Source organism: Sminthopsis crassicaudata, chromosome 6, assembly GCF_048593235.1.
Source record: "Sminthopsis crassicaudata isolate SCR6 chromosome 6, ASM4859323v1, whole genome shotgun sequence".
NCBI lineage: Eukaryota > Metazoa > Chordata > Mammalia > Dasyuromorphia > Dasyuridae > Sminthopsis > Sminthopsis crassicaudata.
Genome location: NC_133622.1, coordinates 39,089,394 through 39,112,810, shown reverse-complemented (window position 1 = coordinate 39,112,810; position 23,417 = coordinate 39,089,394). Strand labels below are relative to the sequence as shown.

The following is a 23,417-nucleotide window of genomic DNA, read 5'->3' as shown; positions in this document are numbered from 1 at the left end:
AAGCTTGGGCAGAAATCTCTTCCTCAAGATCTCTGGAATACTAAATCAATTGAGCTCTCCTGAATGTGAAATCTAGCTTAAGGATTCTATATTCAAAAGATCTTTCAAAGTTCCTTGTAACAAAGAAGCCTGTCCAGATAGTGAAGAGTAGACAGGACATTGCCTGATCTCTCCCCAGCTTCCTTCAGAATCAAAGCTAAATCAAGCCTCTGGATGGATTTTGGAGTGACAAAACCCACAAACATTTGGAGTGTAATGATTCTTCAGCTTAAGATATCTTGGAAGGGCTTCAGAAAAAGTGTCTCTCAAATGGGCAGAGGGAAACATGGCCCAGCGCAGGTTAAACAGCCAGGTGTGGGGAAATCTAACTGGAGGCTCTTAGCCAAAGTATAGCAACACTATTGTCTTTCTACTCAGGTTACTTTTACCTTCGGAATCCAATTCTTATCGTGCAACAAGAAATTTGGTTTTACACACATATATTGTATCTAGGATATACTGTAACACATTTAACATGTATGGGATTGCCTATCATCTAGGGGAGAGAGTAGAGGGAGGGAGGGGAAAATTTGGAAAAAAAAGTGAATACAAGGGATAATGTTGTAAAAAAATTATCCATGCACATGTACTGTCAAAAAATTATAATTATAAAATTAATTTTAAAAAATGAAAAAACAAACAAAAAACAAAGTATAGCAACTTTGGCTACTCTGACAGGTTTAGAAGGCCAGTGGATCAGTAGACTAGCTGTGAGACCTCCAAGACAATCACAGAAAGTAAATTGTGAGCCCTGGAAACTCAGCATAACAGGCAGGATTTGATCAGGCCATTTCCCACACAGTGGAAAAACCTGTAGAACCACCAACCCCAGTGCAGGCGGTGAGTGGGCCCTATCCCTCTGCAAAAAAAGAGCTTAGGACAATCTTCCCTGTGCCCTAGGAGCAGAGCTCAACTTTTTACAATGAGCAAAAAAACAAAAAGAACTCTGACCTTAGAAAACTACTATGGCGTCAGGGAAGATCAGAATACAAACCTAGAAGAACGCAGCAAAGGCAAAATGCCAACAGTGAACCTTTAACTGATCTCAAGCTCAAAAGGCCCTCTTGGAAAAGTTCAAAAAGGATCTTGAGAGAAAAAAAGAGAGAGAGAGAGGGGGGGAGGAAATGGGGAAAAGAAATGAGAACATGGGAAAATTATAAAAGAATTATGAAATAGCTTGGAAAAGGAAGCACAAAAATTGAAGAAAACAACTCCTTAAAAAATAAATTTGGTGAAAGGGGGGAAAAAAACCCAACTTCTTAAAAACTAGAATTGGCAAAATGGAAAAAATCCACTGAACAAAACAAGTACTCTAAAAGTACAATTGGCCAAATGCAAAATGAGGTTAAAAAAAAAAAAAAAAAAAAGCTGTAAGAAAATAATTTACTAAAAATGAGAATTGGAAAATAGAAATGAATGACTCAATGAGATATCAAAAAAATCAAATAAAATTTAAAAAAGAAAAAAAGAAAATGTAAAGTCCCTTATTAGGGGGAAAAATCTAATATAAGCCATCTAAGAATTATCGAACTACTTGAAAGCTATTGGAAATATGTTTAAGAAGAATTGCACATATTTAATCTATATTGGATTATTTGATTTCTAGGAGAGGGGGAGGAGAGAAGGGAGGGAGAAAACTTTGAAACACAAGGTTTTTCAAGGGTGAATGTTGAAAACTGTTTTTGCATGTATTTTGAAAAATACAAAGCTATTAAAAAAAAAAATCTATTGGAATTGCCTTGAATCACTTCATTGTTGAAAAGAGCCAAGCTAGATAAGATCTTTCAAGAAATCATTAAAGAAAATTGCCTTAATACCGTAGAACTAGAAGGTAAAATAACCATTGAAAGAATCCACCAATCCCCTAAAAAGGACTCCAAAATGAAAACTCCAAGGAATATCATAGCTAAATTCCAGAATTATCAGATCACGATATCAGATCAAGCAGCCGGAAAGAAACACTTCAAAGATTGAAGAGACACAATAGCTTCCACATTAAAGAATTGAAAGATCTAGAACATGATCATCTGGAGAGCAAAGGAACTTGAACTGCAACCAAGAATCAACTACCCAGAAAAAATTAAACATCATCTTTCATGGGGAAAAAATGGACATTCAATGAAATAGGGGATTTTCACTCATTTCTGATGAAAAGACCAGAGCTGAATGGAAAATTTGATTTTCAAACACAGAACTCAAGAGAAGCATAAAAAGGTAAACAGGGAAGAAAAAAAAAAAAACCCTTAAGTTTTTTTTAAAGGTTACGATTTTACATCCCTACATAAGATGATGAAATGTGTAACTCTTGAGAACTTTTATCTTCGTCAGGGTAGTTAGAAGGAGTATGCTTAGAAGGTGAAGGTATAAGTTGACTTTAATCTTACTATATAAAAAAATTAGGAGTGGCAAAAGTAGAGGAAGTGAGGTAAAATGGGGTAAATTACATCACATGAAGAGGCACAAAAGACCTATTAAGGAAGAGGGAAAGAGGGAGGTGAGCATTGTTTGAACCTTAATCTCAACAGAAGAATATCATACATACTTAGTTTGGTATAATAATTTATCTTATCCTATAGGGAAGTAGGAGGAAAGGGGGAAAGGAAAACAAAAGGGAGGGCAAAAGTAGAAGATGAAAAGGAAGAAGGAAGCTGAAAAAGGGAGGGCAAATTAAGGGAAGTTATGCCTGGAAAAAAATAGGGTGGCAGAAAATAGAATTAATAATCTTAATTGTGAATGTGAACAGGATGATCTCTCCCATAAAATGGCATTGGATAGCAGAGTAGTTTCAAAGCCAGAATCCTACAATACATTGTTAACAAATATGCGTAGTCAAACAAAACAAATTCCCTCAATTATTATTCAAAAACAGATGTCTCATTCTGCACATTAAATCATCACTTCTCTGTCATGTAATAAGTCAAGCATTTATTAAATACTATTACATGCTCTGTACTGTTTTATTGCTGAGAATACAAATAAAAATCCAAAGAAAAGCTTTTCTGCTCTCAAGGAGGTTACATTCTGCTGAGAGGAAAAACCTTCAAAAATGGATGTAAAGGATTTGGGTGAGGAAGGGAGAAGAAAAAGGAATGAGACATGGCTGGTTTGGGGGATCTCCTTGACTGGAAGTTTTGTTGGAGTTATCCATTTGAAGGAGAGGCTGCAAAAGGGGAGGTTTTAGGATATAGAAATGGACATGGAAAAGGAAATCAGAAGTGCAGCCTGAAGGAGAATGCATAGTATGTTTGTCTTGCAGATATTTTAAAATTGTACTCCTGGTTCTTCTTGTTTCACTTTTCATCATTTTATAGAAGGAAAATGATAAATGTTGGAAGAGATGTGGGAAAGCAGACATTCTGACCCTGTGAATGCGTTCAACCAAGACAATTTGAAGTTGTACACAAAAAATTACTGAACAATGCATCTTTGACCCAACTGTTCTACTGCTAAGCCTAGTCCCAAAGCAGATCAAAGAACAAGAAGCTCTGCATGTGCAAAAATATTTCTAGCAGCTCTTTTTGTGATGGCAAAACCTAAAAACTAAGGCAATAACTGTCTCTTGAGGACTGATCCAGAATTCTGGCTTCCACTTACATTCACTTTTCTGAGCTGTGATGTTTCAGAAGGCATTAAGGTGTCACGAAAAAGGCACAAGACAAGACTGGTAATAAGAGATTTATGTTCTAGTTCATTGTTCTGCCTTTATTAACAGAATGGCCCTAGAGAGTTCATTTAAACTAACCAAGACTTATTTCTTATCAACTGCCAACCACCCATAGGAAAGCCTAGTTTAAGCAGCAAGTGTGTGTGTGTGTGTGTGTGCATGTCTGTACATACATACACACGTGTGCGCACACACACATATACACAGAGACATAGAGCAAGACAAAACAGACAAGAAACATAGGGACAGAGACAGAGAAAGAAAGACAGGAGGCAGCAGGGTGGCGGCATGTGCCAGGCTAGACAAACCACCACTTTAACTACTTAACTCCCTTTAGACCTTGATGGACACAGTCCAGGACACCTTGAAGCCAAGAGCTTGGAAATTGCCTTGCTTCTAGCACAGTGCCTTCAGATAACATCCTAAGAAGCAGCCATTCATTGTTGGGATGTAGTCTGGCAGTTGTTTCTGCAGGTACTATCACCATAGCTACTGAAGAACCAGAAAAGAAAGTTCTTTAACACTAGAGTTTTTGACACTGTCAAATGGTTCGATATCAGCCAAAGATACGATTTTGTCAGTAGAAGTAGCATTAAAGAGGCATTGCTGTCGCTTTTGCTGCTGTGCCCAAAGAACCATGGGATTTTCCATCTGGCCCACAGCTAAAGCCTTTTATTTCTCTCATTAGATTGTGACCTCCTTTAGGTCAGGAATGGTATTATTTTTCTAATTCTATTTTCATTGCTATACACATAGTAAGCACTTAATAACTGCTTCATTTAGTCATTCATGCTTCATTTAGTCATTCATTTCTGTATCTGTAACATGAATAAATTAGCCTAGGCAACCTCTGAAGTCTTTTCTACTTCCAAAATTCTTTGACTTCTTAGTTTATGGCAAAACCTTATATAATGTTTATTTTGCTTCTGAAGACTGATTAACTATTTTCCCTTCAAAACAGTTTTGGATTTTCCCCCCCATTCTCTGACCATTTTTATTCTAATTTTTGTTTCAATAGGAGCCGTTGGACACCATGGAGACAACTTAGTAGAGAAGATAATTTCGTTTCTTCCCAAACTTCCAGGCCACACAAATGATGTGATGGTTAATATGGTAGAACTCACTGCATTTCAGACAAAGGAAGAGAATCATACAATCGTAGCACCTGGCTGCTTAGCCCAGTCCAAGTAAGATGTACTTCTTTCTTTTTTCTTCCCACAGGAATGTTTCTCTGTGATGGGAACATGGAACAAAACTCTTCTGGCTGACAAAATTTTTAGTGGATAGCATTTAAAATAATTTTTTCTAACTTTATAATAGCTATATCCCACAAACATTCAAATAAATCAAAGTGTAGAATTTCATAGAAGTATCATATAAGATTGTCCTCAAGAACATTTGAGGGAGTTGATCTATGACTTTCCATTTCTCAGACCTGGAATTACATGACGTGTAAGTTTTCTCAGCCTTTTCCCTATTATTCACATAGCTATTACACAGTCCATGTGGTTCTGGAACTGTATTATAATTTTCTGTGTAAATTATATGTTGTTTTTCTTTCATTCTTCAAGAATTCATACTTTAGAAGATAGGGAAAATCTTGGTCTTCTTCCCCTTTTCTCTCAAATAAATTATGGCCAGAAATGATGTAGATATAGAAAAAGTCAAATGAGCTTTATAGAAAAAGTCAAATGAGCTTCTTGACTTTCTTTATTGTAGAAGCATTATTTTGGAAGTGAAAAAATATATTTAGACTTCTTTTATGGTAATTTTTTACATTTTTAAGTAAAATATTGAATTCTTCCTATTGTGGTTTTATCTTTCAGTCACAGAAAACTTTATAATTTAGAAATCAATAATATCACTATAGTTGTTAATTTTGATCTACTAAAATTTATAATTATTTGTGGAAAAAATTAGCTGCATTTGAGTGTCGGCTATAGACAGAAGAAGGGAAGAAATAGAACCGCAGACTCTGACAGTGTAAAGGGACTGTAACAAACCATACCTGAAAGAAAATCCCATTGCACCCTAAAAGTGGTCATCTAAGCCTTTAAGAATCTTTTAGAGGAATCCTTGCCTGGAAAGAGTCTGTACATACATCAGAAACATAGGTAAGTACAGAGAATAGGAAGTTCTTTGATGAGTGAACATTGTGTACCTCATATTGGGCTGGAGATGCTTTGGAGAAATAGAAAAGAAATATGATGTATTTCAAATATTTTTAGATGTCCTAGAAGAGGCCTTGGATTTGGATTTAGAAGACTTATGATTTATGTCTCAACCCAATTCCACCTTACGGGCGTGTGTTTGGTCTTTGGTCAAGTTACTTCTCTTGGTGAACATCTCATTTCCTCATGTTTAAAATTGAAAGAGCTTTTTTGCCAGATACAGCATCCTGTGATTCTAGACTTTGACCAGACATTGTGGAAGGGGTAGCTTTAATTATGAATTCAACTTAAGAGTGTGGGCAATGGCGATTTGGGGAGGTGGGTGGGGTAGGGGAAAGAAACAGGATAAGCAAAAGCCTGTAAAATATAAAGTTGAGAAAGGAAACAAACCAGCTCCATGGGAGCATTTGTGGGAAAGAGAAGGTGAGGCTAGATCATTGAGAGCCTTTAAGCTGATTCTACTGATCACACAGGCAGTGGGGAAGCCATTGGGTTCTTGGTCAGGGGAATGATCTGAAGAAACTAGTGGTTTACAGAGAGAGACAGAATTTGGTTTTTGTTTTTTTAAACAATTTTAAATTTTTGAATTTTAGTTTTGGTTTTGTTCATGCAAATAAAAAAGAAGAGATGGATCTGTGAAATTCCACTTGCTAAAAGGGGGCAGAAGCTGAAATTCAAAAGTGTTTTAAAGATCAGTTAGACCCAAATGAGCAAAGGAATGAAAGAAAAATGCATTTAAGCAGCATTCAGTAAGCACTGTCCTAATGGGTGGGCGTACAAATAGAAAAGGAGGATATTCTCTTCTCCCTAAGAGCTCATATTCCAATGGGCGAGGTTTCACATGGCAGGTTTAGAGTACAGTGGGAAATCAGATAATAATATCTCTCCTTTAAACTCTTTTCCTTGTACAAAATCACCTCATTTTCTGATATTGAATCATTTGACAATGTCATAGACGTTCTATTCTGAGTCTTCAATGGCTACATGTGGCTACAGCCCCCATACAAGCACCTTCCAGACTGTGCCTTGGCAGGGGTGGCTTCCAAGGCTGAAGTCTGAGGGTACTGGACTAGAAGCATTCTCAGGGCTCTTGGGTTCAGAGTGCTAAATTGTCTACATTGAGATCTGAGGGAAGATGGGGCTAAGTTGGTGGTTATGGTTTGGCTTACCGGTATGAGCTGCCCATCTCTCAGGGTCTCTTAGTGCTTTAGCTAGGCTGACTTGACTATCCTGTGGTATTGATTGGTTGGCTTTTGGTGGAAATGGGTATCTTCTTTTTATAGAAATTGCTTCCCCAGATGTTGACTGTGAGAAACAGCATGGAAACAGGAATTGTAGTCTAGAAAGCGCTGCCATTCTCAGAGCTGTTGTACTTATATCTAAGTGGCAAGCATTTCTACTGCATCGTTACCAGTGGTCATCCTGAAGACCTCTGGCAACAGGGAAGTTAATCACTTTTTCACAGCATTATTCTTAGTATTTCCTTATGTTGGGCCAATATCTACCTCTGTATTTTTGATCTTGACTTTGAATTTTGGCCTCTGAGACTAAGCTGGATCGGCTTCTTCCTTATTCTATGTGATAGTCCTTTCCATGCTTGATACTCCTACTTTCTTCTATTGAGTCTTCTCTCCTGACCGAAGATGCCCTTTGTTTTTAGCACAGCTTTACGTATTGGATGGAATGCCAAGTTTGGAGACAGGAAGAACTAGATTCAAATTTAGCCTCTGATACTTACTCCCTGTAGGGTCCTTGACAAGTTACTTAACTTCTGAACTTTAGCTTACTCCTTACAGTTTACCAGCAAGTCTTAAATGGGTTTGCATTACTGTAAGAAATTGCCAGGCCAGGGATATTGTACACTGAAAAAATCTCCAGTTCTTCAGATGTTTCACATTCAAATCTTTCAGTTTCTCCTTGTATGTTATAGATTCTAGTCTCCTCAACATCCTGGCCCCCCTCCTGTGGATATGTTTCACCTTGGCATTGTGGTGGCCAAAATCAGAGAGTTAAATAAATCAGAAGCGTCTCTCCCTCATGCTGGATACTGAGCTTCTATCAGTGCATCCTGATCAGCAGCCTCATTGGATGATTGTTGTTATTTTTCCTTTTTTAGCTGTCATGTAACACCGTTGATTCAAATCAGGCTTGATATTTGGTAAGATGCCAGGCCTTTTCCACATGAATGACTCTTCTTTTGCCTTACTCTTCCTGTATTGATATAATTGACTTTTTGGAATGCAGGTATAGAATTTTGCTTTGCCTATAGCAAACTGACTCCTTAGAGGCTGGTAGGGCCTCTCATACAATTGAAAAAGTATCCTAAGACTGAAGTGATCTTTAATAATAGTGTCAGAAGTCGTCTGTGATCCTCTGTCTGGGAAGACTTCAGGGGAACATACTCAGGCTAACGAGGTTCTTCTCCATCTCTGCTTTCTCTTCCACTCTCCCCCTTTTCTTTTTTTCTGGGTTATCATAAAAAGTTTCTTATTTTCCATTATTTTAGGTGTCAGCAGCACATTTTAGGTGAGAGATACTGAAATCTAGTGAATGAATGAGTTTACAGGGGATGTTTGTGTAGAAGATAAAGTGGAACTGGGAGCCAATAGCGCCATACAAGTCTTCCTGCTCTGCTCTCCTAACAGACTCACTCCACTCTTTTCCCCATTGAGGGCTCTTGGACCCATTAGCTGCCTTTTATTTGTATTGTTGTGCCACAGTTACCCTAATTATCCTGCCTCAGTTTCCCTAAATTGTCCTGCCTCAGTTCCTAATTGTTCTGCTCAGTCCTTAACACTATCCTTCCCTCCTAATCATTAGGATGTTTGATAAGGAGAAAGATCTTCCATCTTAGGCATCTTGACCTCCAATCCTCCCTACTTATCAGAATGTCTGGTGCCTCCCCCCACCCTGTCAGAACCAGATTGATTGTCTGTTCCAGCTCTCTGTGCTCTGACTCCACTCCTGCCTCTGTCTACTCTTGTAGCTGAGCCACATGTGTATATGTACTTCATGGGAAACACACATTAATTGCTGGATGCTTTGAACATCAGCCCTGGGGGCATTATGCCTCCAGCACAATCTCTCCCTTCCAAATAAATTATTAAAAATACTAATCTCAATCTTGCCTCAGTTTCTCTGGCATTACAGTATTGGTTTCTTTGAAGCTCTTTTATTCTTTATTCCTATCTAGTTCCCCTTCCCAGATTAAAAGTGAATGTTTGTGGAATCTAAGGTCTGAGGATCTTGAAGCTTATAGTGGTTGTAAAAAATATCCTACAGGTATAAAGAGAAATCTTGAGATCTGTCCAAGAAGATGCTAATTAGCACCTTTAATTTCCATAGAATTGTCCAGTCATAAGCCACTATGGCTAGCAGGCAAGTATTGATTAAATTTTAGGCAACTAATTGTCTTTACCAAGAATTTGGCCATGAAAAGAAGTATATGATAGTGGGAGTAAAGTGAGCTCATATGTATGTGGAGATTTACACAAAATAAATGTACACATATTATATAAATAATTTTATAGCTTATAAAATAATTTCCATATTTTATCTATTTGTTTCTTATGGTTATTTATTCATTTATTTATTTTTAAGGCATACTGTTTTTATGAATCATGTTGGGAGAGAAAAATTAAAGCAAAAGGGAACCATGGGAGAAATATAAAAAAAAAAAAAAAAAAAAAAAGAAAACCAGAAAAAAAGAAGTGAACATAGCATGTGTTGGTTTACATTCAATTTCCTTAGTTCTTTTTCTGGATGCAGATGGTGTTTTCTATCCAAAGTTTATTGGGGTTGCCTTGGATTATTGAACCTCTGAGAAGAACCAAGTTTTTCATAATTAATCATCACACATTCTTGCTGTTACTGTTTAATGTTTTCCTGGTTCTGCTCATTGTACTCAGCATCAGTTTCTGTAAATTTCTCCATGTGTTTCTAAAATCAGCTTGTTTATCATTTTTTATAGAACAATAATATTCCATTATCTTCAGGTACCACAACTTATTCAGCCATTCCCCAATTGATGGGCATCCTCTCATTTTCCAGTTGTTATGAAAAAAAAAAAAAAAAGCTACTACAAACATTTTTGCACATGTGAGTCCTTTCCCCTCCTTTATGGTTTCCTTGGGATACAGACCCAGTTGTGATACTGCTGGGTCAAAGGGTATAGCCCTTTGGGTAGAGTTCCAGATTGCTCTCCAGAATGGTTGGATCATTTCACAACTCCACCAACATCAGTGTCCCATTTTTCCCACATTCCCTCCAGCATTTATCATTGTCTTTTCCTGTCATCTTAGCCAATTTGAAAGATGTGAGATGGTATACCAGAGTTGTTTAAATTTACATTTCTCTAATTGATAGTGATTTACAGCATTTTTTCCATATGACTATACATGGCTTTAATTTCATCATCTGAAAATTGTGTGTTCGTATCCTTTGACCATCTAATAATTTTATACATTTTATGATTGGGGAGACATGAGAGTAGGCTATTTGAAGCCCTAGGGAAGGGGGCCTGAGAAAATAGTTACATTAAAATTTCATTGCAAAAGAGACATTAAAACAAATCATAGCTTCTTTTGTATATACTTCTATTTAAAAAACCCAAAACCTTTTAAGAAAGTGGGGGGCAGGGTCCTTTATATATACTTCTATAAGAAAACCCAAAACCTTTTAAGAAAATGGGGGGGCAGGGAGAGAAAAATGCAGTGAGATGAAAAACAGGTGGATACTACTGCCAACGAGTAAGTGATAGGCTTGTCCATGAAAACAACTTAACGAAGTAAAAGTTTCCAATTGTGATATAAACACTGACAGTTAAAAATGATCTCTGATGTAATCCTTGTAAAAATGCTCTCTTTCTCTTTATAAAACAGTTTAAAAAAACCTCATTGTCCAACCAAAGTGAACAGATAAGAATGAAAATAAAATGGAACTATGAGCTAGCGCTCTTTGTCCATCTGGATTTCTGGCTTATCTAGAGCATTTGCAGCATGTGCTGAAAGCAGCAATTCCTCAGTCCCATGGGGACTCTTAGTCTGGGGTTGGCTCTATTCCCTATCTCATCTTTGCTCCTTTTGGCCCTGCTTTCCATTCTTGATTAGACTTGGATCCATCTTGACTCCATAGTGATGCTCCTTGATTCTGCAGATAGTCGTATATAGGCTGCTGTTCAATCCAGGTTAGCTGCCACCATTGCATGTCATGACGCTAAGGTCCACTTGTTTCACCTACCCCCAATCATTGCACTGGCCATAGAAAGATCAGAAAGGCCATCTAGTCCAACCTTTACCTCTGCAGGAATTCTACTACCACATCTCTTTTTTTGCATTCTTTCTTTTTTCTGAGGCAAGTGGGGTTAAGTGACTTGCCCAGGGTCACACAGCTAGTAAGTGTTAAGTGTCTGAAATCAAATTTGAACTCAGGTCCTCCTGACTTCAGGGCTGGTGCTCTATCCACTATACCAACTAGCTGCCCCCACATCTCTTAAGAAGTAGTCAGCCAACCTTTCTTTGAAGTCCTCAATGAAGTGTAATCAATCCCTGCCTCTTGAGGCAGCCCATTCCACTTTTGGGTGGCTCTGATTGGTAGGAAGTTTTTCCTTATATTGAATCTGAATCTGTTTCTTTACACAATGTCTATTCATTGTTCCTAAGGAGTTCAAGGAGAAAAATTCTGTCCTGGTCCTTCCAGGGGAATAAACCTTATTTTATTTTAAAGTAGTTAGCATACATGGGTACACCAATGGCTTCTATTTGATGAGTGAGGAAAGTGTTCATTATTTTCCTTTGACAGAAAGATTCATTTTTACAATGTTACAGAAAATAAACCATGGCCTGAATTAATTCCTTTATTACATAGATCTGTAGTCCAAAAGAATTATTGTTTACAGTATTTTATTTACTCCGAGTTCATTGTTATTTAAAATTTTATAAAACCTCAAGCTATTAATATAAACACTACCTTCTTTTTTTGAAAAGTAATTCTTGATTTAGGTTCAGAAATGCTTATTTGAATTAAAATTCAACTACAAATAACATTCTTTGGCTTTGTTTTATTAAGATGTATCTTTAAACGCCATGTAAATATTTACTCATTGTGTGGCAAGTGGAGACTGTTTTCCTTTAAATGCTTTAGGATGGAATCTCCAGTCTCCACTGTTGCATTTCAGAGGAGGAACAACAGGAGGAGGAGGAAGAGACCAATGCTCTGGAGCTGAAGTTAATATTAGTCCTATAGGACAGTTTCCATCCCTTTAATTACCTCTGTGCTCCATCCCTGAAAAAAATATCACTGCATTGTTCTTTTCAAATAAATACTGCATCTTATTTGGGAGAAAGACCTGTCCCCTCCACCCCTTGCAGATTGCTATATTTTTGAGATATAGCTCTCCAGAAGAAACATCTGGGCTCAGTTATGGGTTTAGCAAACAGAATTAATGAATAATTTATGGCTGGCATGGTGAAATAAAGCAGGGTTCTTTTCGTAAGAGCTGAGGAAAAATGAACCACTTGAAAGATTTAAATGAAAATTTTACATGCCAGATGTTGCTTAAGTTCTATATCTTGATAAAGGATTGAAAAGTTTAAAAGATTTTTTTTTTCAAAAATAATTCTTTTTCACTGGTCTACAGAAATTTAGAGAAAAAGAATTGAAGGGTAGTCAATCTGGTTGTGTAATTGCTTGCACATTGCTGCCCTGTCACGGATCTCTGCTTGGCAAGGGATGTTCAAGGGAGCTATAGAATCTTTTTCTCATTTAAAGATTTGAGATGGCTTATGATTCTCTATGTTGTGGAGTCCCCAAGCTTTATTATGCTACGAGTACACATGATTTAAGTGGAAACAATTATTCATTCAAACAAAGGGTGGAATTCTCTGGAGTCCCCTGAAGAATTAGAGTGGACACTGGAAGTGGCTCAGTCCTTTTAGATGCTATTTCTAGGATTTGATCATTAGGTTTTTGTCATTCCTTTTTTTTTTTTTTTTCCCTGAGGCAATTGGGGTTAAGTGACTTGCCCAGGGTTACAGAGCTAGGAAGTGTTAAGTGTTTGAGGCCAGATTTGAACTCAGGTCCTCCTGACTTCAGAGCTGATGCTCTATCCACTGCACCACCTAGCTGCCCCTGTCATTTCTTTTTAAAAGCCAATAGAAAGTCTGGATTCTGTCTGTGGCTCTGCAAATGTTGGGTCAATGATAGGGGAGCCAAGATCAAAGATCAGGGAAGTGTAGTGTTCCTAAGCCAGTGTGTTGCGGCATACCTGTGTAGAGCATGGACTATAATGTAAGCAGATTTCAGGAAGCCAGAACTTCCTTGTATTTTTGATGGTGACAGTTCCTTTCATGGCTCACCTGCTCTTCCATTTTTGCTACAGTGCCTTATTGCCAGTATGTCCTTTCCCTATTACCGCATGTATCACACTGGGATATGGACAGTACAAAAAAATTGTCTGGGCAGGAGTCAGGACCAGTAGAGATTTGGGGACGTATCAGAGAATAGGATCAGTGGTCTTGGTATTAGGAGCGTCAGTCCCCTAGTAGGGCTATTATGTCAAAAATAATCCAAAAGTTGGGAGATTCTGAAAAGAGTTTTATATGGGGTCAGGGAGTTTGGGATTTAACCTGGTCCGAGAAAAGATCAGAAAATAAGATCATACTTTGGAAGATAGTAGCATTTTTCATTGGTATGATATTTTATGATTTTTATACATTATTCTCATTTAGGTCTCAAAAACCATGGTGTGACACGAGAGGTTAAGCATTATTTTTCCACTTGTCAAATTGGAGGTAATTGATGCTTAGATATATCAAGTGAGCTGTTCAAGGTTACTAAGCTATTAAGCAGTAGAGCAGAGTTCTGAAAGGTCTCAGGACTTTGGGGGTTGTTTTTTACTTTTACCCTTTATATAATGTGACTTAATGATCCTAAATATATAACACCCTCCTCAAAAGGAGTGTTATATTTTCCTGGAGGGAGCCAACATTTAAATAAATCAGAACATTCACAATAATTTGAAGAGGAGAAAGAGAAAACTTAACAAGCACTGTGATCCAGTCAGGAAAAGATTCCCATAGGAGATGGCACATGAGCAGACTCTTGAACATTTGACTCAAGGAAGCCAAGTATCCACTCAATTCTCTCTCTTCATCTTCATTACCATCACCACCTGCCATAGTCTCCTCCACCTCTTCCTTCTTTTTCTTCCTCTTCCTCCTCTCCCTTCTCTGTTTCCTCCTTTTCTTCTTCTTCCTCTGTGTAATCCTTTAGAGAAAGCCTATGCCATCATCCCTTGACTTTTTCAACCCTATCTACTCCCTTACTCATTTTGCCAGTATGTGTCTTTCCCCTTCTCAGCTTCCTCCATGTACCCAAAAAGAAATTTAAAATGGACAAATATGCTGTGAAAAGAAGAGCTGAGAAGGCGGTATGAGCTTATGAGGTCAGTGAACCCCCTCTTTTGGGGTACTGAATCAGATAAAGCAAAAGAAAACATAAATTTGTTAATACTTTTTAAAAAATAGAATTTTCACTTTTAAAGCCATGTTTTCTGCAGTGCATTTTTAATTCCCTTCTTACAAAATATTTTATTTTTTAAAATCATATTTTAACAGGTTGATTTCTATTCTGATGGTTTCCTGGATTCAGTTTATTTTTCTTTTGCATTCTTGGAAGGCTTTACATTTCTCATGTGTATGTAAATTTGGAACAATATGGTATTTTGGTAAGATAGAACTCAAACATTGAGCCTATATTTTAAAATGAGACATTTTAAAACAGTCTAAATAACATTTAGCTACTTTAAAATACTTATGAAGATGTTTGGAACAGTGAAGATGTTTAAGGTTTAGAATTTTTTGCTCATGGAATTCAACTGACAATATCATCTAAGATTTCTGGATATTTTTTACACAGATTAGAATAATTAAATCACTTCAAGTTATATTTATAAAAACAAAGCAGTTCAAAACAAATTGTTGCCTCATTGAACCACTATAATAATATTGTACTTTAAAGTTTGCAAAATGCTTCACAATGTAACTTCCTTTCATGTTCACTACAATGAAGGAGAAACTGAGTGTTAGACTGATTGAGTTTTGTCTAAGGTCATGAATGGGGCATATAAGAGTAGATTCCCCCATTGACGCCTAGGAATATTGTCTAAGGAAGCCAGTTTAGGTAAAGTTCTCCCTGTTAAGTTATTTGAAATGATAATGATCTAGATTCTTTGATTAGTAATCTCATTTGCATTTGTTGAGCATATTCATCTAAAACTGTGAAATTGAGGTGCAGAAGGTCTTTGTACAATTAATGGAAATCCATTTATTAAACAAAAAGTACACTTGACTTGTTGGATAATCCCTACATTAATAGTATTTATTCCCTGTCATTGTTACCCAATATAATTGAAAATGGAAAAAGAGTAGGGAAAATGCTGATAAGATTAACTCTGGAGGACTTTGGTTATAATATGGAAATAAGAATAACAATAGTCAAGCTGCCCTTGGGCAAAAAAATGAGTTAGGTTGTCCTGAATGGTACTGGATGGTTCACATGTTTATAACTAACACAATGTGTTGGCCATAGAGAGCTTGTGATTTTTGGCACAAAGGAGTAAGTACTCCTTCTTAAGTCGTGGTTGGTAGCAAATCACCCTTTTATAGAACTCAAAAGTTTACAGTGGTTTTCTATGAGCTAAATAGGGCATTTCTTATTAGTCCCATTTTACACTGGAGAGAATTTAGGTTTAGGGAAGTTGTACTTTGCCTAAGGTCCCAAAGCTACAGACTGGCAAAGCTTAGACTTCAATCCAGGTTTTTGGATTCCAAATCCATTTTTCTTTCCATTATATCTGAGTATCTGTACGATGCCAAAATAGAACATGATGGTGAGTGATTAGGTACAGATAAAGGGAGAAACAAATTATTTCATGGTAGGAGGGAATGTACTATAGATTGCCTGGCAAGATGGAAAAAGGGATAAGGAGTTCCTGACACAGATCATGAAACTGGCAGAGATATATAATATGGTAATTATGTGGGTCTTTGGGTATCCAGACATTTATTAGAAGTTTCATTTTATTAAAAACAGACCATCTGATAAAACCTTGAGTTGCCTTGCAAAAATTTTCCTTTCTCACAAGGTCAAACAAATCAGGAGAGGAACTGCATTCTGGTCAACAAAGAGGAACTGACAGGTAGTAGAATTGAAGGCAAAAGAGAAGGAGAAGTGACTGTCATTAAGGGATTGTGAAAAACAAGGAGAGAAATACTGTGCATTAATGTGTACTCTTCTCAGTTTTAGGAAAGTTGAGTTTTTTATGTAAAAAAAAAAAAAACCCAGATAGTTGTGTTCCAATGAACTGAGTATGGAAGACTATAGAAAAGGGTCTCAAAATTTGAATTTTGAGGATTGGAACAAATGTTGCCATTCACAGAGAAAAAGAGAGCCATCTGAGGAGATGAAGGAGGTACGAGACTAATGATCTCAGATTTTGAAAGACAAGAACAAAAGATAGAAGGAAAATTACATACTCAAAGACCAGATTATGGAATTGTAGCAGAACTGCTAAGGCCCATAATAAATTGTGGCTGCTGAAAAAGGCCACTACAGACCCCAAAAAGCTTTGACTTTGCTTGAGACAAGATGATAAGCAAGGAATAAACTGTGGAATTCAATTCAGGTTTTTCTCCAAAAAGTGTGCCTTTATTCTATTAATGCTTTTAGACCTTGTTGAATCCCCAGGGAACAATCTTCTGACTCTGGAAAGCATCTGGTAGTGTGGCAGACTTTCCATTAGCCTTTAAATTGAGAGGGAGCATAGATTGGTGGCTAGACAATTTCACTGTCTTTCCTTCTCATATTCTATGAGAATAAATGATCTTTTTTCCTGAGGCTGGGGTTAAGTGACTTGCCCAGGGTCACACAGCTAGGAAATGTTAAGTGTCTGAGACCAGATTTGAACTAGAGTCCTCCTGACTTCAGGGCTGGTGCTCTATCGACTATGCCACCTAGCTGCCCAATTTTCTATAACTGAGAAGGCAGTAGTATCTCCTTGATGCTGTAGCATTGTAGTCTCAAACTACTGCTAACATTGGAATTCTTTGGGGGGGTCAGAGAAGGAGGGTGAATGGACTGAGGCAGCTCCACTCCATTATTCCTTAGTGCTGTGGTGCACTTTCCCTTTTGTACGGACATCTTCCTTCATTTCCAAAAAGCAGAATAGACTCAGCTCATAAATTGTGGTGGCCAAGCAAATAAATTTCTGTTTCTTGATCTAGGGCTAAACTTGTCTTGCCCTATATTTCTTCAGCTGCAGCTGAGTGAGGAGGCGTTATCCTCTGCTTTCCAAGACTTATTTCTCAAATGGGATAAAATGTCTGTCGCTGATATTTTGTGCTTCCTTCACCAGCAACTTGTGACATTTTTCCTGACCTTTGGTGTGGCCTACCATCACTGGCTTTAGACCGCCATGAGCCTGTATAATCATTTCCTTTGGGAGTTCCTGATTTTGGCTCAGTCGTTCTATTGTAGAATGCTTGGAACTTGGAAAATGGAGGTATAGTTTCTTCACTTTCCTATGCCTTATCTTCAGTATCTGTAACATGGGACTACTGATAATTTGCCTAATATACCTCACAGGGTTATAGTGATGAAAACGCTTTTGCTTTTAGGATTGAGAGTCGTCATGCTGATGCTCAAATTGTTGCCATTGTTCTGGTCTAAGTGATAGAACCTTTGTGATTTTCTGACTTTGATTTTTCTTAGGCTTTCTATTTACCTACTTGCATCTTAGTCTGAATGGTATTCTCCCCTCTCACCCTGCATTTTCTTCTTTGACCTTTCTATTACTCACAGTCACCAACACCATTTTGTGCCCACTTGCTCTTCCTTCTCATCAGAGGCAGGAGCCTGACAGAATAGGAAAACAAAAAAAGGGGTGGAGATGAAGTAAAGGAGGAAGAAGATGAAGTTGAGTACAGGCACAAGATGATGAATTAAAAGGAGAAAAAGGAGCTTCTGTGTTATTTGAGTGGGTCTAAAGCTTTATTTCTCATCTTCCCCTTATGGGACCCAAGGCCTACATCTATTTGATAAATCCAGGTGGGCAAGGCACATTCCCTAAGCCTCAATATGTCACCCATCGTCAAAAGAATTGAGCTCAATGGCTTCTATCATCCCCTCTAGCTCTGAATCCAGAATTCTGTGCCCATTATAGTTATCAGAAAAGTACAAATACTACTTAAAAAAAAAAAAAAAGCCGTTGACATTTTAGCTTAGTGTTTGGGGCAGTGATTGCCAAGAGTAAATTATGTTCCTCTTTCTTCAGCTGACAGTTTCTAGTGAATGTTAGTGTCACAGAAACTGCTTAAGCACAAACAGATGTGGAGGGGAGAATACACGACTCGGTTTTCTTTAACTGAGCATAATGCATGTTTTAATTTCATTGTTGACATTTTACTGCATCATTTAAAAGATGTTTTTAACATTGCTCCTAACTTGTTTTCTTTGAGATATAAATAAACCTGAGCATCTTGTCAAAAATATTCATCACATGATCAACTTCTAGAGACAACATGATCCAATCTCTTTATATAAGAGGAAACTGAGATATTATCCATTTAAATGCATTGTATAAATTCACATAAATAGTAAGTGGAAGAACCCAGGTTTGAACCTAAATCCTTAGGCTTCAGATTCAGTGGAGAAATAGATGGTTCACTGAGTAGTTTGGAGTTGGGAATCCTTGGGTTCGAATGTTACCTCAGGAAATTACAGGGTTTGGGATTGTGGACAAGTTACTTAACCTCAGATTCTGTTTCCTTATCTGTAAAATAAAAGTAATAATAGCATACCGTGTGGAAGATGGATTAAATTTATTTTTTAAATAGTATTTTACTTTTCCAAATACATGCAAAGAGTTTTCAACATTCACCTTTGCAAAACTTGCATTCTAAATTTTTCTCCTTCCACTCTTGCATAAGACACCAGACAATCCAATATAGGTTAAAACATGTACAATTCTTCTAAATATATCTCCATAGTTCTCATGCCGCAGCCAAAAGAAAAAAAAATCAGATCAAAAGGGAAAAAACATGAAAAAGACAAAAAAAAAAAAACAAAACAATCAAACAATCAACAATAGTTTTTTAAAAATGGTGAAAATACTATGCTTCGATGCACATTCAGCCTCCATAATTCTTTCTCCGGGTCCGGATAATATTTTCCATTCCAACTCTATTGTAGTTGTCTTGAATCACTTCCTTGTTGAGAAGGGCCAAGTCCATCACAATTGATCATCTTAAAATTTTGTGACTGTTTACAATGTTCTCTTGCTTCTGCTCATTCCTCTTAGCATCAGTTCCTGTAAGTCTCTCCAGGGCTCTCTGTATTCATCCTGTTGGTCGTTTCTTACAGAACAGTAATATTCCATTACATTCACATGCCAGAATTTATTCAGCTATTCTCCAGCTGATATGCTGGATTAGATTTATTTGTCTTGAGAGGGGTAAAGTCAGGAGCAGTGACTTGAGGTCGCAAAGAGGCTTGATGTCAGGAAAAGCTTCCCGACCACTAGAGAGTTTTGTCCCAGAGAGCAGTGTAATGTCTGGAGGGCTCAGACTTGTCTCTCTTATGTTCAGTTATAATTCCTTGTCCTTGGAGGCCTTCAAAAACTGAGGCTGCTTGACCACTTGTCCTGTTGTGTTATGATAAAAATTCCTTTTGGTTCTAGATTGGATGAGGTCCTAGCTAAGGCCCTTTTGACTCCCATATTCTGTGATTATAATTAAAGCTCTTGGTGCTGTATAAATTTGTGCTATGAGTATTTCTACTGCATCATTGTTAGATAATGATGGGGTTATCACTGAGTGCAGTAGGCCGGAACATTGTCTTAGGCCAGTAGTGTGTGTGTTTCTATATTGTTTGTTTGTTTGTTTGTTTTTGCTGAGGCAATTGCAGTTAAGTGACTTGCCTAGGGTTACAAAGTTAGCAGAGTCTGGTGTCTGAGTCAAATTGGAACTCAGATCCTTCTGATTTCAGGGCCAGTGCTCTATCCATTGCATTACCTGGCTGCCCCTTTATGTATTTTAGAAAGACCAAATGGTGATCTTCTGATAAGGATGTTTTCTTCTTCTCAGTAGGATTTTATCTACTACATTTTGGCCTGGGTTATATCACTGAGAATAGCATCTTACAAGACTAACCCAACCACCATTTGTATAATCACAGAATGTTTTTTAATGTTTAGCTTTTACCCTATGTTCATGGGGGTGGGGTGGGAAAAGGGATTCTGGAAAACTGAGCCACATTTGGTTTTGCCCAAACCCAGTGTTTAACATTACTCTTCTGTTATTGGAGAGGGAGTAATCTAAAATTCTCTAAGGGTATTTCATAATCTATAGCTTGGCTCGATGAATAAATTTAGTATTCTGTTTGTTTTAAGCACTTCCATACTTCTAAAATGTCAAGTTCCACACTTTGGGAATGTATTAACCACAGCTTTATAAAAGCATGTACATGATCTAAGCAGAACAATATGAAAATTTTTAAATTTAAAGAACAGTTTGCAACAATATACATTGTGATTCTTAGCTAAGAACAAAGGCTGGGCATCTATAGCTTCTTGCTGTTGCTGAGCTTTGTATTAGTATGTTCTTAGAATACTCCTTTCTGTGATGTTGATTTTATAGGTTGTTGATTAATGGGCCTTTTTGATACTTGGATGAATCTTTTATTTCATTAATATGGATGTTCTTTTCCCTAAATGCATCCCCGTCTTTCTATGCTTAATCAGATCTTTTCATAAATCCTTTTAATTATTATTATTATTAATAATAATAATAATAATTTCATAAATCTTTTTAATAAATCCTTTAATAATATTTCTCCCATTTCATTGCTATCTTTTGTTTTTATATTTGTTTCTGAATATTGTATATTCCTTGATACTCCCCTACCCAAAAGCCATCCCCTTTTTTCTATGAAGATGAAAAAAAAAAGAGAGAGAGAGAGTGGGAGGGGGGAAAAAAACCAATTCAACAAAACTGCTACATTGAACATATCTGACAATTCCATAAATCCTTCATGGAAGATGCACTCAATGTCCTGGAGACCTCTATTTCATGTTTTCAGTATCTCAGGGGTTCTATTGTAACACTTGCACATCCCATCTGTTGCCTCCCATTTTCACTAAGTGACTGACTGGTTTCCTTTTCCACTTATACTTGTCTTTCATGGCATTTTTATATTAACTGCTCCTTGTTGTACAGATCATTGTTCATAAACTCCCATCTACCCGTGGGTCTTTCCATTGCCCTTTGAATTACTTGTAATGAAAAAAAAGCCTTTTGTTTATCTTTCTTAAAAAATGTTGCAGTATTTCTAGATATATCCTCTCCTGTGCCAGAAATTGCATTCTTCCCTGTAACAAAGGAAACCAACTAAGTTGGATGTTTTTCTTCTTCTAAGCTCGTGATAGTTCCTGAGTAATAATCACCAGGCAGATATTGGTATTTAAATAGAGGGGTTTTTATGACAATCAATGTCTTGGAATCGTTGAAGTGGTTTTCCAGTTTATTAAACACAATCCTACCAGTTTCTTCCAGCTTCCCACTTCTATGCTTTTGTCACTGTCAGTATTTAGTGTTTATCCAAAATGAAGGTTTCCAACTTCTTTTGGGAATATTATAGGTCAGGTTTTATGCTGTAAAACAACTGTTTGGAATAAAAATCTTGACATAAAAATCTTCTGTATGGTTGAGAGTCTATTTTTCTCTGTACCAGCTTAGGAAAGGGCTTCCTCTTTATTTGATTGTGAATATTGGCGCTTTTGTGTACTTTTTATTAGAGAAGGGGAAAATTGTATCCTTTTACCCTGCTATCATGTAATTCCTATTTACCAAATGGTAAGTCTTTACAATTTTCAAAATGTTTGAAAACTATTGAGATAATGAATTCTGTCATGGTTGTGGATTATTGATCAGCACCTGGTTGCCCAAATTAATCACAAAATAGTAGTGAAGAAAATCAGTCAATCAATATGTATTTACTAGGTTCTTATTATGTCTCAGCCATTGTACTAAATGCTGTTAAAGAAAGGCGAAAATGGCCCTTTCAAGGAACTCACATTCTAATGGGTGAAACGATATGAACATACATAGGTATATACAAGGTATGGAAAAGTAGTTGGAAGGAAACTTTAGAAGGTAAGGTACTTGAAGCCAAAAATGTCTCTTTTGTAAGATAGGAAGGAAGAGAATCTGGAAGATGTCAAATAAAGCACTGTTTCTAAATTCACAAAATGCTTCACAGTAACACATTTACATATGATACTCCATTATATGACAGGTTTCTTTTCAGAGAGAGAAAATTCATAAACCAGCTTATTTCATATAGTGTCCTTCTGGAAGTCCCTATTCAGGTGCCAAAATGTAGTGTCTGGACTAGCTCTTTGGAGGATCTTGGGACCAGCCTTGATCATAGTGGAGGAGGGCAGGAGGCAGGAGAGCAAAGAGGAGAACGGTCAAAGATGGAGTCTCTTATTTCCAGTTCTCTCAAACCTTAAATATCTTAGTATGATTACATCCTTACAACACACTAAGTATGTGTGAACTAGAGAACCATTAGCTCATCAATCACACTGAGTGTGTGCTAACTATAAGCACCTGCTGTAAGTATCCCTTGCCTCAAGTAGAACATAGGTGGTCATATTCTCCCTGACTTCTCAGGAAGGCAGATGGGTACCAAAGGGAAATGGGGAGCCAAACCTGATCTTGTTAGCAGGTTTCCTTCGGGATGAAGCATTCCCCCACTAATCTGTGGCCCTCTACATCTTTATTTATATATTTTTGCAGAGGTGATTGGGGTTAAATGAGTTGCCCAGGCTCACACCATTAGGAAGTGTTAAAGTATCTGAGGCCAGATTTGAACACAGGTCCTTCTGACTTTAGGGCTGGTGCTCTATCCACTGCATCATCTAGCTGCCCCTATAAACCAGTTTAAATGATCTATTTCTTTATCTATCAGAATTTAAAAAGTTGATTTTTTTTAATTTGCCTATTTTTATAAGCTATTATCAGACTCATATATTTTGTTTTTAAGATTTTGCTTTCTTTATTTTTAATAGATGTTTGAATTCAGTTGTATTTTTAGTTTTAGTTGTTTTAGAGTTTTAGAATTTCAGAGATGGAAAAGACCTTTAATGGTATTCTAATCTAACCCCTAGTATCATAAATGAATTTCCTCTATAGCAACCTTAATAAATGATGACTAATTTTCTGGTTGAATTTGTTTTACACTAGCCTCTTAGAACTTTACTTCTGACCAGCAATTTGTGTAAAATTTCTTTTTCCTGTTATTCCTGAACTATCATGACTCTACTTTCTTATTTCAAAATGATATTTTTTCACTAGTTCTGGATTTTATGTTTGGACCCAAAATGTGAGGGAAGTTTTAGTTTCCTACAAAACTCACAAAATCCAGCAAGCAGGTCCCCTTATTTTTCTTTACCAAGTTTGCCATTGGCCTAGCAGAAACTTGCA

The 23,417-nt window shown here is 37.0% G+C and overlaps 1 protein-coding gene across 2 annotated transcripts in view; it reads left to right on the top strand.

Moving 5' to 3' along the window:
* SCFD2 (sec1 family domain containing 2) overlaps positions 1 to 23,417 on the top strand; it is a 389,381-nt gene that overhangs the window by 8,042 nt on the left and 357,922 nt on the right. For both annotated transcript variants that reach the window (XR_012483637.1, XM_074276401.1), the window contains exon 2: positions 4,722 to 4,890. Coding sequence is in view for 1 of the 2 variants with exons in the window: in XM_074276401.1 (XP_074132502.1) it covers positions 4,722 to 4,890 (169 nt within the window). In the remaining variant the exon portion in view is untranslated. The remainder of the gene's footprint in view (positions 1 to 4,721; positions 4,891 to 23,417) is intronic.